At 48.4% G+C, this 13,462-nt stretch overlaps 1 protein-coding gene across 1 annotated transcript; it reads right to left on the reverse strand.

Moving 5' to 3' along the window:
- Positions 1 to 3,796: 3,796 nt before the first annotated feature.
- Positions 3,797 to 13,214, reverse strand: CD180 (CD180 molecule; the record flags this gene model as incomplete). Its single annotated transcript, XM_084305140.1, has 4 exons — positions 3,797 to 5,522; positions 6,186 to 6,352; positions 8,563 to 8,684; positions 13,088 to 13,214. 4 exons carry the CDS (start codon positions 13,212 to 13,214, stop codon positions 3,797 to 3,799), a joined length of 2,142 nt encoding a protein of 713 aa, XP_084161266.1.
- Positions 13,215 to 13,462: the final 248 nt, after the last annotated feature.

The following is a 13,462-nucleotide window of genomic DNA, read 5'->3' on the forward strand; positions in this document are numbered from 1 at the left end:
ATTCAGCATGAAACACTGTTGTGTATTTTCCATTGATTGCTTTCGCTCCCGTAACTTCAGGCACATCCCTGCTGTACTCAGAGGTGGGCAGTTATTTTCTTCCCTCAGACCAACCCAGTGCACCCCTTCAGGCACGTGCTGGCCAAGGATTTTGCATGAGAATCATTGTCTGGTCTAGAGAAGGAGGAGGTCTGGAGAGCCAAGTATCTTGTCTCAGGCAGTGGCTGGCACCACGGCACTGCTGCTCAGTAGGTAGGGGCATGGATGGACAACGTACCTGGCTGCTGGTAACAACTGCAGTAACCTGAAACGTGAGACTTCAATCCCTCCTCCACAGCGTACATCATCGTTCATTGAAATAAGTTACAGTGTTTTTCAGTACCTTCTCAAAACACACCAAATCTTCATTTATTTTTTTTATTCATGCTAAATTCTCCACCTTAGCAAATTCATGAAGCATGAGTGTTAAGTGCAACATTTCTTCAGTTTTGAAATCTCTACCCTTGAATATATTCAAATCTCCCTTTACTATTTTTTTCCCACATAATAAAGAAGATGCACTGAGCCAGGCAGAGGAGGTGGAGCAGAGCCCACAGTGCCCAATGGCCTCTTTGATGGAGACCAATCCTGTCAGGAGGAGCAGCGGGCAGGACTACTGGTCCCCTAATTTTTGTCTTTCTGTCTTGTAGAGGAGCACATCCACACGTCCTTACTGTTCTGCTGCCAGTGGCTGATAAAGGAGCTTTTCACGCCTGGTTGATGTGTGCCAGGTTATTTTTGTTAATGTTTTACTGCCATGTTTTTCCCTGTGCTTTTCACCTCTGCAAAACCAAGTGCATCAGCCTTACAGAATCACTTCTGTTGTGCTCTCTGACTGAAACCAGTGAGTTACCCCCAGTCTTTCTGACTTGCTGAAACCCAGCAGAAGACAGATGCTCTGCAAAATTGGTACAGTGGCAGGGGATGTGCATGAATATGGGAGGGGAGAGGGGGATGCAGCAGCTTGGGGAAAGGAAATGACCAGAGTTGAGAACTGACTGTATGACTGCCTTGCCTGCTGTGCTGTCTCTGACTGCAGTAGCCATCCCTCTGTGAGGAACTGTGGAAAGCTGCACGTCCACAAACCCCACAGCACTCAGGGCCAGCAGAAATGGGTGGTGTAGGGGGGTTTGTGTTGAGGAAGGAGCAGTCAGGAGAGAAAGGTTGACCATCAGATTTGGCATGGCCTGTCATCCTCATTTCTGCCTTTGTAAAAAGAGCCTGCATCTCACCTGGGTTGGGAATCCTTTTCATGGTTTGAAAGAGAAATGTGGGCTTCCCTCTTCAAGAACTGAACTTCCAGCTTGCAAGGTTCCTTCAGGTTCTGTATTTTCTCCTGAGGTTGGTAAGAATTAGCAGGGATGTCATGTTTGTATTCAGACAGTGATTAGCAGACCAAAGAATAAATAGCAGGACTGGAAGATACGAAAGGGTGTTTGGGTGTCCCAGTTCATGGCTTGCGCGTCATCAGTTGTCCTTCCAGTGACCATATCTTTACCTGTAAGCTTTGTGTCATACCATGGTGTCAGTGATATCTCTATCCCAGGAGTGAGCTGGGTTCTGTTGAGCACCATTCAGCTCAGGCAATTCCCTTGTCCCTGCTCACTGACTCCTTGGCTGCACTTGAAACACAAAAGTCCTGACAAGATACCAAGGAGCGCATTAGATCGGAGCTTGATTGGGTAAACAAATTCTACAAGGAAAAATAAATCTACTGTCACTTTCCATATACATCTTTGCTAAGTAATACAAGACTAAATCTTTGGACTTCAAAAAAAAAAAAAAAAAAATATATATATATATATAAAATCTGGACATTTTGGGATATTATGTAAAATGTTCCTTCAGAATAATCACCCCCCTGTATTCAGGATTTTTGTGTATACTCCATATACTATATATGTGGCTCAGCACTGTTGTTTACAGTGTCCTAATGACTGGTGTTTTACAGGACAATGAAAGTAGAGAGCCTGCCCTGTGTAGGTGACACTAATGTAAATCACAGAGGAAACAAAAATGGCGTCAGATGCAGGTAAAACGAGTTGTGTGGAAGGAAGGGAAAGCATTGCAGAAAGGTCTGTACTTAACATGCCTTGCTCAAATGTATCTTGCACGTGAACACGTTCACAATTTTGCCTTTTCAGACAGCTTCAACTTTTAACTGGCTGAAGTCCATGCGCAAATCTACCCTGTGATGCTGGGTAGCATTTCAGAAACTGGTGATGCTTAAATCCAAATGAATTGCCAAAATCCAAATGAAGCAGCGTATCAGTGAGTACCAGCACAACATGCAGCATTCCCTTCAAGTCGCCGATGTTTACAGATCTCCTGATCTTTGCAGCATTTTTTTTTTTTAGCTCTTGAAGCTGTGAACTGTGCTGTGCTCTTTTTGCTTAGCCATTTATCTATTGCTTTCCTGGACCCACAAGCTGGTGAGGGCTGTAGGTCAGGTTTCCCTTGACGGGTGCCCACACCAACATTCATCGGACAATGCAGTTATTGGCATTGACTTGTTTAGCCAGTTATGTTTGCAGAGGGAGGGAGCCTTGAATCATGAGCTGCCTGGTTCCTGAGGACAGGTCGAGTTGTCCTCTGGCTGCCTTGGTGACATCTCAGATCCGTCATTAAGGAGCTGCTCGCTGATGCGGGCACCGAGGGCAGCTTTGATGCTGCACAGCATGTGGGTTCAAACACAGCGCCTGCCTGCGGGGTCAGGAGCAGGTCTCTGAGAGCCTCTCAGCAGCAGCAGAGGAGCAGGGGGTGCCTGCAAGCAGCACGGAGAGCTGCAGGGAGAAGCACCCTGGTGCCCAGAACCTGGAACTTTCTATAGGCAGATTAAAAACAAGAAGATTTCAGGGAAATTTCTTCAGGCCAGAAGCTGAAGCTGAGTTTTTGTATTCCCGGGTGGAAATTGCTCAAAGAGAGCTTGGAAAATGTTCAAGGAGTGACCACGACTTCTGGTTGTGTGCAGCCAGGAGCCTTGCTGTGGGCAAAGCAAGACCCCGTGTGCTGCTGGGTCTTCTGTGGAGGCAGAGGGGCCGTGCCCGGCCCTGCAAGGTTGTGCCTGTGCAACGGGGTCAGCCTGCTGGCAAAGCCCTCGTGCCAAAGGTCACTTTATGGGAAAGGGGCACGCAGCAAGCTCCATCGCTTGGCCAAATGCACGTACTCTTTTAATCAGAATTTAATGAGAAGTGTGATAGAGGCTATTGTGGTCTGCCCTGCAGGAGTTGGTCTTATGTGACCATATGAGCATTGCTCCAGTCCTTCACAGGAAGTTTTGATTCCCCTCCCCCTCTCCTTTTTCCTTTTAACTGAGCAGCATACATTAGTGCCAGCTCTCCAACTAAGCTGTTTCTCAAGTGTAATTGATTGAGAGTGAGAGGGTGAGAGTTTATTGTTGTGTATAGGATGCTGTGATTTTTTTTAATATTTTTTTTTAAGGAACAAATTCTGTGTTTCGTTTCTTGGATCTTCCCTCTATAGGTGCCTTAGCCCTAGTGGCTGTAAAGGCAATGCTAGCATAGAGATGAACTGGGGAATCTCCTTAGAAGTTATTCATGTTCAAAACACAGGTCACACTTTATTTTCCAAGATCATATAAAAGATTTTATTATTTTTCTTAAAATGATAATAAAAATGGAAAACGTATTATAAAAGTTAAGTGAAATACAGGTTACATGCAAAAAAAAACCATAAATTGTCTTTCATCCTAATCCGGTTACTGTACATCTCTTCACACTAAGCGCCCATCATAAACTTAGATTTGCTGATAATTTTGCTTGAAATAGTGAATGAACCAAATGGAGATGGCACCACAGGATAAAACCGCCAGGACAACTGCAACAATTCCTGCAGTGCTGATCCCACAGGAGAGTGAGACGGTGGCCAGCGGAACCCCAGCCAGAGATTTGGGTTCAGAGCATGTTGTTCCCTCAGGGTCTTCGATTTTATCTGGGTTCTGCCTGCACCAGGTGATTAAACCAATGTTGGAGCAGGTGCATTCCAGGGGGTTGTAACTTAAATTGATTACGCTGCGGGCAGGTAGGGACTCTAGCTGGTCACGGGGTACAGTACGGATCCTATTGTAGGCAAAATTGAGGTAGATGCTCTTGAGTTTTGAAAATACGTCTGTGCTGAATGCAGTAAGTTTGTTGTGGCTCAGATCAACATGCTGTAGCTTCCTGAGGCTGTGAAATGCTTGGTTGTCCAATGCTGTCAGTTCACAGGATGACAAAATTAGCACCTCTAATTTGGATAACTGTTCAAACAGTTTGTTCTTTGGCACTATTCCTGACTCAAAGGTATTTTGACTAAGGTCCAAGAGCACGAGGTTTTCCAGGCCTTGAAAGAGATGTTGAATGCTGGTATTAATGGAGGATGAGGAAAGATTCAGGACCTTCAAGAGATGTAAATTTTGGAAGGGACCCTGTGAAGTGTCAATGTGAAGATGAGTGAAAGCTATGTCCAGCAGCTCCAGACTACTGCCTTCCTCAAAGAGCACATCTCGGAGGTGGAGCTTTGTGTTGTGGCTCAGATTCAGGTGCTGAAGACTTTTCAAGCCATTTAGCGCTTTGCTACAGCAGTCAGGGCTTTCAATGTGACTGTGACTTAAATCGAGGTGCTGAAGCTCTGCCAGTTTCTCCAGGCAGCCAGAGCCCAGCTGCAGTGTCTCCGAGTTTCCCTTTACATGGAGGTGGGTGAGAGAGGGGAAGGCCATAGAGCTGATGTTGCAGAGGTGCTCGAAGGAGTTGGCATTGAGAACTAACTCCCTTAGCGAGTTCATACCACTGATGCCAGGGGGCAAGGAGCTGATGTGGGTGTGAGTTAGGTCCAGCTTTCGGAGCTTGGTCAAGCAGTGAAATGTGTCAGGGTTTAGGTTTCTGAAGTGCCGTAGTTGCAAATAGAGATCCTTGACAGATACATTACAGAGGCCTTGCAAAACATCTGGGGTTATCATGGGTTCCTTCCCCACACCTTGAAATGTTCCCAACCAAAGGGTCTGAACAACAGAGTTCTGTATCCCTGCAAGGACCCCAGGGATGTCAGTGCAGCCCCCAAAGTCCAAGGTGTAGAATTGGGACTGGAAAGCTCCAGGTTCAATGTGTAAAATGTCATTTCCTTTAAAGATGAGAGTTATGTTACTGGTCTTCTGAAGAATGCTGACATCTTCTGCTGTGATCACCCTTATGTGGTTCATTTGAAAGTCAAGGTATTTGAGGTTTTGAGTTGGAAAGTTGAGAGGGAGCTGCAATGAAGAAATGTGGTTGCTGCCCAAGAGGAGGGTATCCAAGCTGTCCAGATTTGTCATCGGGATAAAGGACATTGTGGTTATTCCCGTCTCCGTTAAGACAAGCTGCTTCAGGGACTGAGGGCCAACAAATGCTGTGTCGGACAAGAACATGAGCAGGTTTCCGGTCAGCACAATGGTCTGCAGGCGCTTGTTGTTGTGAAAGGCACCTTCGTACACCCAGTTGATCTGACATCTTGAGAAAGCAATAGAAACCAGCATTAGTGGCCTGTCCTGCAAAACTCTCACTAAATACCCGATAACCCAAACTACACATTATGTATGTAAAAATCACGATCATTTGCCTTCAATAGGATAAAAGTGTCCATCTTTTCCAGTGGTGTTTGCCCAGTAAGCTCATGTTTAAATACAGAATTCTAGGGAGGAAGCTGTACAATAGCAGAAAAACCTTTCCTGAAATGATGGGTGTGGGAAAGCTTTTGTGGATGTCAGGGAGACATGAGTTTTTTAGTGTCATTAACTTAATAAAATGAATTTTCCTGTAGAAAAATTCAAGCGTTTACAAGGCCCAATCGTATCTTTCCATAGGTTTTAGTGAACAATATCGAAAAAGGCATTAAAAATTGCTCTAGTGACTTTGTTGGTCTTAGCAATAGTAATATGCAGAAAATACACATTTCATCCATCACCCTGCAAATGACTGCCACTGGAGGAGAAGCCTAGACATTGCTCAAGCATATCAGTCTTTGCTTAGTGAAATACTTCAGTAGTGCTGCTGGTGGCTACTCTGCAAAGGCAGCAAGATGCTGCTCTGGTGTGTATCAGGAGCCTCCAGCTCTGGACAAGGGCAGGGAGTGGTGGTGACCAAGGCGACGTGCAGAAGGATGGTCTCCCCTACCTTGTCAAGTCCAAGTAGAGAAGAGACTTCAGCCCAGAGAAAGTTGAGCTCTGGAGGGAAGGGAGCACGTTGAAGCTGAAGTCAAGGATTTCTGTTGTGACAGGCAGTGTTCCAGGAATCTCCCTCAATCCTAAACCTTCACAGCTGTAGCTTTTATTCACTGTAATCTGCGGAAAACATACAGTGAAACTCAAAGGGGTATGTACTGTGAATATAGATAGGAAACTACCACACTTTAAAAAATAAACAGAATTTTGAATTATTTAAAAATGTAGTGGCCAGAACCCTATGAAACACCAGCTCAGGCCTGAAATGCACAGCCCCTTGGGCTTCGTGAAGTCTGCTTTTAAAACAAACACCTTGAATCTTGTGCTAATTTGAAGTGTGTCTCATCTGGAGTACTTTCTTATTCACGTTAGCACATTCGAGGATTGTTTACCATTCTGGATAAATTATTAATCCCTTAGATGAAATCCCGACAAGGTAGTTTTAAATTCTGAATTTCATGAGTCTTGTAACAAAGATTACTCTTGGAGAAGTCTTAGTAAAAATCTTGCAGCGAGGCGGTAAAAAAGAGCAGGCCCGGGAATGTTTCTGGGAGGAACACATCCAAATTAATTGGATCCCAACTGCAGTTATGCTCTGCGGTGAGGGAATGGCAAGAATGCATAGCTGCTGATAGACAGAGATTTTATCTGATACACAAGGCCTTTAAAATTTCTATCAGGGCTTTTCAGTTTAAGTAAAAACGGATCGGTCTGCATGCAGTCCGCCCTGTAAATACCAGGGAAGGCTCATTGAACATGCCTGACATGCCTTTGCCTACTGATGGCCCAGCAGCCAGACGGAGCCTGGGCCTGTTGCAGAGCCTGGGCCTGTTGTGGGACCATGGCCTCGTCCTGCAGCCCCCAGTGCCTTCCTTGGGAGGTGGTCACCCTGCACTGCCGGGCCATGTCTCGGGCTGTCAGGCCACAGGACACCCACTGGGGACGTGTCCCCTGGGCCGCTTGGAGGCTGCAGCTTAACACTGGGACGCCCTGAGCTGCTCTGCTTGTGAGGAGATGGACTGGGGTGTCCTGACGCTGTGTGGGACATCACCTCCCAGCACAGCAGAGCACCCCCATTGCTATGTACACCCAGGAGGCCTTGTGCAGGGCCATGTGAGGGGTCTGCAAGTCCTCAGGGGGCAGGAGGAGGAGGAGGTGGTGCAGTGTGTGCTGCAAAGTGGTCTGGGATGGGCAGGCAGGTGGCAAAGGCTGGAGCAGGGAGAGCAGTGTCTGTCAGGGGACAGAGAGGGAGAATGTGTTCGTCCTCTCTTTGGGGTGCAATACCTGTCCCTGAGGAGCACAGAGGAAGCTGGTGGGAGGAAGCAGGCGGGGGTTTTCACCAACACAACACTGGGACTTGGCTCCTCTGCTGCCTCTCGCCCTGCCTGGGGCCTGGGGTGTGTCTCGTGGGGAGGGAGGTGACAGACAAGGTGGCCCCGAGACTTGTGGTGAGCACCCAACTGGTGCTGGTAACTATGGAAATGGCAAAATACAAACTTGGAAAAGATGGTGCTTTCTTTATCAATATGCAACTAAGAAGCCCCGGGGCTGCCCCCTGCAACGTGCGGTTTAGACAGACGACAGCCACCTAGCTGTCACTGCAAAGGAGAGCAGTGCCTATGTTTTACCATCAAAACGAAGCTGAGCTCATTCTAGTGATGCTACAGGGCACAGAGCAAGGCTGGGAGGGAGCTGGGTAGCAGCCATCCCCTGGGGCATCCTGCTGTACAGCTCCGGATGCTCTGGTGTTTGTACATTTAATTTGATGAGGAATTTGCTGCAGGCCCCTGCTGTGCAAGGAGGAGGACTGGTTTCCACAGCGCTCCTTCCCTGAACCCAAATCCTTGCCTTCTCCCCGACTCCGTCTCCCACCTTTTAAAATGAAAAACAAAAACCTCATGGGCCAGCCTTTGTCCCTGGAAAAACCCTGGTGCTATCTCACTGTGCTCATGGGTTACAGCGTGCCTGCCAAATGTCACACAGAGCCACCATCATAAGATGTTGGATGGAGAGCATAGCATAAGCGAAAAAATCCTTGCCCCTGCCCCCTTTCTGGCTCTGCTGAGAGAACCCCTAGAGCTTTTTGCCTTCCTTTGCACTTCCCTGGAGCCCCAGCCTGGTGTCGATGGAGGGGCAGCGGCACTAGGGAGTGTGCCTCTGCCAAGAGGTGGGAAAGCAGTGGCTGTCACCAAGCACGTGTCACGACACCTGCCTACAGCCCTGACTAAGGTGTCCAGCCCCCAGAGAAACCTCTCATTGATTCAAATAATTCGAGTCCCAACCTCCGTGCTTGACATTCCACAAAGAGACCAGGCACAGCCACCACTCACCTCGGTGCACATCGTGTCTGCCGTGCTGGTGGCTCTGCAGCTGGCGCAGGTGAGCACGGTGGCGATGAGGAGGCATGAGCTGCATCCCATGGCAGAGCAAGGCGGGCTGCCTGGTATCTTCCCTTGAAGAAAGTGAGACAGAGCAGCAAGGGTCAAATGAGCTGGGTGAGCTTGCTGAGAGCAGGTTGTAAGAAGAAAAAGTTATGCTTGCTAAATCTCCTCCTAAGCATGAGCACAGTGGTAGTTTCAGACTGAAAGAGGAACTTCCCCACTTTAAATATAGTCAAATGATTGTGCACTGATGCTTTTCTGGGGCAGAACAAATTTAAAAAATGGAAAGCAAGGGAAATGGGTATTGCTCATGCTTGTGTAGAACAAAACATTCCCATTAAGTGTGGTGGAGCTGTTAGCTGTATGTGAAACAGGTGGAGCAAAGAAAGAGGAGATGAGAATGCAGCATTCACCTGTGGGGAATATAATGCAAAAGGAAGTCTGAGCCGCACACAAAATTTGGTGTATGTCTTGTGAAATTCATGAGAACTCATAAAGTAACTAAGACACAGGCAAAAGCCCTATGCCTATGTTGTTACAGAAAGGGTCACTGATGAAAACAGATTCACTCATTAGAAACAAAGCTGAAAAACAAAAGCTGAATCTGGAAGTGGACTCTTTCTGCTCATGTTTAGATAATGAGTAATGATTGGTTTTCTGGAGGGGGTCAATATTTCTCACCACTCCAGGATGGGCATGTGCATGGCTCCTGCAGGTGAGGGGGTCCAGAGTCCCGGGACCCCCTCATCCAGTCCTTACCACCCCAACAGGGTAGTATGCTCACCCTGGCAGATAGACCTTTTTTTTTTTTTTTTTTTTTTTTTTTTACTATTATTTTACTTACTTATATATTTACAAGAAAAAAAGGCAGCCTGCAGGGTGACAAGTGTATTTTCAAATAAGTGAGATGCAGCACTGGACTCGCATGGGGAGCATCCATGTGGTGAGCAGCACCTCCCAGCAGGGCTGCTGCAACCAGTGGCTTCAGAGCTGCACTGGCACAAGAGGAGAGTGAACCCAAGTGATGGCAAAGCAGCCCTGGGCAGAACCAGTAGCAGGAGCTGATGTGTGCATTGTGTTTTGCCTGAGCTGCTGCTGTACTCATCCCTGTAAGTAACTGGGGAGAGAGGGGCCATCACCATACAGGTGCAGTGCTTAAAGTGCTTAAAAAGTACAGAGCAGACCATATTGCATCTTTGCTTAAACCACTTGCGTGCTGTTGGTGTACCCCCGCTCAAGCACAAATGCACCTTGCTCAGCCCTGCACGATGAGCTGAAAAGCTCACTCCATGTTGCACTGGTATGCGAATGCTCCCTGTATCTTTCCCAGCCAGCTCCATGTTTGCTGGAAATCCTGCTCCCCCTGCAGCTGGTAGCAAAAAGCTCAGGGAAATTGTTGTCTGGAGTGTTTGCTGCTTGTTTATTTGCAGTTTTCCGTGTTAATGCTCCGAGGCTAAGGATTTTTCCCTGTTGGCAACAGCTTTGACTTGCACCCTGCCTCTTGCTACTGGGAGGCTGTCAGCCCTGGTGGCAGGAATGCTACCTCAAACCACCCATACCAGAAACCCCAGTTTTAAAATGAATCAGTTGTCTTGGAAGAAGAGTCCTTTAAATCAGAAGGGGAAAGCAGCTGAAGCTAATCCTGCCTTTTCCTGCTGTGCAAATACGTCCTTATGTGTCGTGGAATTCACATACGACACAACAGGATAGGAACGACTCCAGAAATGTAATTGTTTATTTGTGAAGAAATGGGAGGGTTTATGATGCAAATAATCCAGGCTCTGCTTCAGTTTGGGGTAATGAAGGTTTCATTGTAAAAGTGATACTAGGTGACTGCCGTTCCCCTGTGTGTTGAAGTGCACCAGCGGCTCGAGTAACAGCCTGGTGATGAGAGGTGTGCGAACTGTTTCCCCTACGTGCCCACCTGATTAATTTAGCCTCGTGCTCATAAGGAAGCAAACCAGGGGTGGCCACCTTGAGCAGGGAGCACTGCCCTTCCTGCGTGCTTTCTGCTCCTGGTGGCGGTGTTTGCTGTCCCAAGGTGCTGGGTGCATCCTTCCTCTGTCACCACATGCCCGCTCAGGAGGGCTGTAAGGCTGCTAGGCGAGTCCCCTCACCAGCATTTTCCTGTTGGTAATTTTGCTTTTTATGTTCTTACTGCCCTTTGACAATGGGGGATTCAAGAGCATGCAAACCACCAGCACAGATGATTGCTACTTGAGGGTGAGCTCTGCCAGGGCCCGAGCAAGCTGCCCCTCTGCAGCACCCCTCCTGCAGCAAACAACCCCACAAACCCGTCACAGTCCCCCTGTGATAAAAAAAAACTCCCTCAGAGGGACACCCACACCCCACCACCACCCTCCTGGAGTTCTCCATTTTAAACTGATTTTGAGCTAGACAGGACGAACAGCTCGTGAGGCTTACCAAAAGGCGTGAGTCACCCGCAGCCTGTGCCCACATCCCCCCTGCCGCAGCACAGCAGTGGCCTGTCCCCTGCTGCAAAGCCACCACTGAGGCAGGGTGAGTCCTGGCCAGTGTGGCATGGACGCGGACGTTGCGTCAGCATCAGCTGTTATCAGGGTGCTGGGGTTATCAGGATGCCAGTTCCTGGCCCCACAGTGGTGGGCCCGTTTTTCCTTGCTGTCCTGAGTCTGTCAGGAGCCTCTCCAGGACTTGCTGCTGGGACAAGAGGATGGATGGTCAGCTGTCGGGGAAACCCTGTATGGCATTAAATCCACTCAGCAGGCCTATAGGGTGTTAACTAGTTGTTAAACAAGAGGTGAATTGTGTCAGTCTCAGCTCTGAACGAGAAGGCATTTACCACCCTGCACAGCAGGGCTTCTGAAATCTGTCTGTGCAGGATCAAAGGATTAAAACAATTTTTAGTCATTTCCTTCAAGGATGGATTTCGAGATTTTCTTTGTTTGTAGTTTTTCAAAGAAAGAGATACACACATGAATGATTTATTTTAATTCTTCATGTTAAAAACCTGGGTCCATGTTTCCCTGAGGCAGCGGGATTTGGGCTGTGCCTGTTCTCCTGCTGCTCCTGTGTGCTGTCCCAAAAGCACCAGCCCCCCTATCCTGCTGTGCCACAAGCTGGCACATTTCAGCAGGAGAGCATCTGCCCCAGGCTGGTGTTTTTTTTTTTAGCAGGAAAAGCTGCATGGGCTCTTCCCCCGTGGGCTGCTGTGCCTTTGCTTGGACACATGCTGGTGTGAGCGACATCATTGACATCTGACAAGGTGTCCCCAGAGTAGAGGGGATGTGAGGGGGACAGGGGTGTCAGGGCCGCTTCCCAGCTCAGCACCAGCCCACCTGGTGCATGCTCCTGGGTCTGCAGCATTTTCCCTGCCCCAGGAATTCCTCTGCTTTGCTATGTTCTGTCATTGCGCCTTGTAGGAGGGCCAAAATGCCAGTTTCTTTCCCCTGGCATTGGTGTTGAGATTAATGATGAAAGAACACCGCAACTTCACTGCAATTTCTGTGGTCTGAGCTGGGTGGATAGCCACCCAGGTGCTACCTCAGAAAGAAAGAGAGCCTGGCCAGGGCTGTGACTTCAGCACATGGTGGAGAAATATCCCAAATAAGTAATGTGTGAGCTCCTTTGCCCACTGTCTCCACAGACACTTTGTTCTTAAGTGGATTTTATCTGAGGCGGCTTCCAAAAGGATTTGTGGGGAAGCTGCATCTCATCCTGGGGCTGGTGTGCTTTTGAAGGGGGAATTGATGCTATTTTATGATGCAGAGTGAACAAAATTCAGCCTTTTTTTTTTCTTTTTCTTTCAGTTTTCTGCTTGATAGACACTGGGACACCGGGCTTCCTGGCCCCGTGCCTGCATCCTGTGCTCTCTCCATATCAGCCAGGAAGCTGGCGCTGGCTGTGGCCGGGACATGAGACACCACGTGAAGTCCTGTGAGCAAACACAACTGGAAATGGTTGGGACAAAGCACTAGGAAGCTGATGATGGGAATTACAGGCTCATTAATTATGGACGCTGTGTGTGTCCATGTTTCCTTTGCAAAGGGGATACCTCCTAGACTCTCCCTGCAGATACAGTTCCTGGATAAGGCCTGTTGTTGTGTCACCCTCCTTGAGCGTCTTGTGACTTTTCAGAAATCTCACTGGGAAGGTGCTTTGAGGATCTGAGATCCTCTGTAGCCTCTGCTACTCTGTGAAAGAGCTCTGAGGTTTCCCTATGCCTCAGAAATACAGCCTCTGTTCCTTGCTATGGAGGCAAAATATTCACTCCCTGTGCATTGTATTGCTCATATAAAGCCAACATAAAATGCAGATTTCCATGATTAGTAACAAGCCATCCCTCCCCCCTCCGAACAATACAGACAGGCTCTGCCAAACTGGGATGCACAAGGCTTGCGTGCCAAATTTCAGACTGACACGTGGGAAATGGGGCTGCATCTGTAGGTCCAACCCGAGCAGCGAGCCAAAAGTCCAGCACTGAAACCTCCCAAACCTCCCAAGCGTCCCCGCTCCCCGTGCATCCGCAGAGCCTGCACCGAGCCCTGCCATAAGCTTCCCGGTACCCGGCGAGCTGCAGCTGGATGAGGATGCTGCTGGGCCAGGGGAGGAAGCTGGGCCATGGCGAGAGGAGGGCCCATGAAGGGAGCTGGCGTGCTGGAGCTATTTAAAGAGCTTCTGGCACGGTCTCCTTCAAATGACAAAAGGGGATCGTAAAAGGAAGTCCTGTTGCTGATCGCCATGAATAGAGCTCCAGGTCAGAGAGGAAAGAAACCTCTCCCCTGCTTGCAAGACAGAAATGCTGGGGGTGAGTGGAGGGGTCCCATGCTGTGTCCTGGCTGCTGTGTCCTGCTGGGACAGGGGGGGCTTT

Source organism: Netta rufina, assembly GCF_964035555.1.
Source record: "Netta rufina genome assembly, chromosome: Z".
NCBI classification, from domain to species: domain Eukaryota; kingdom Metazoa; phylum Chordata; class Aves; order Anseriformes; family Anatidae; genus Netta; species Netta rufina.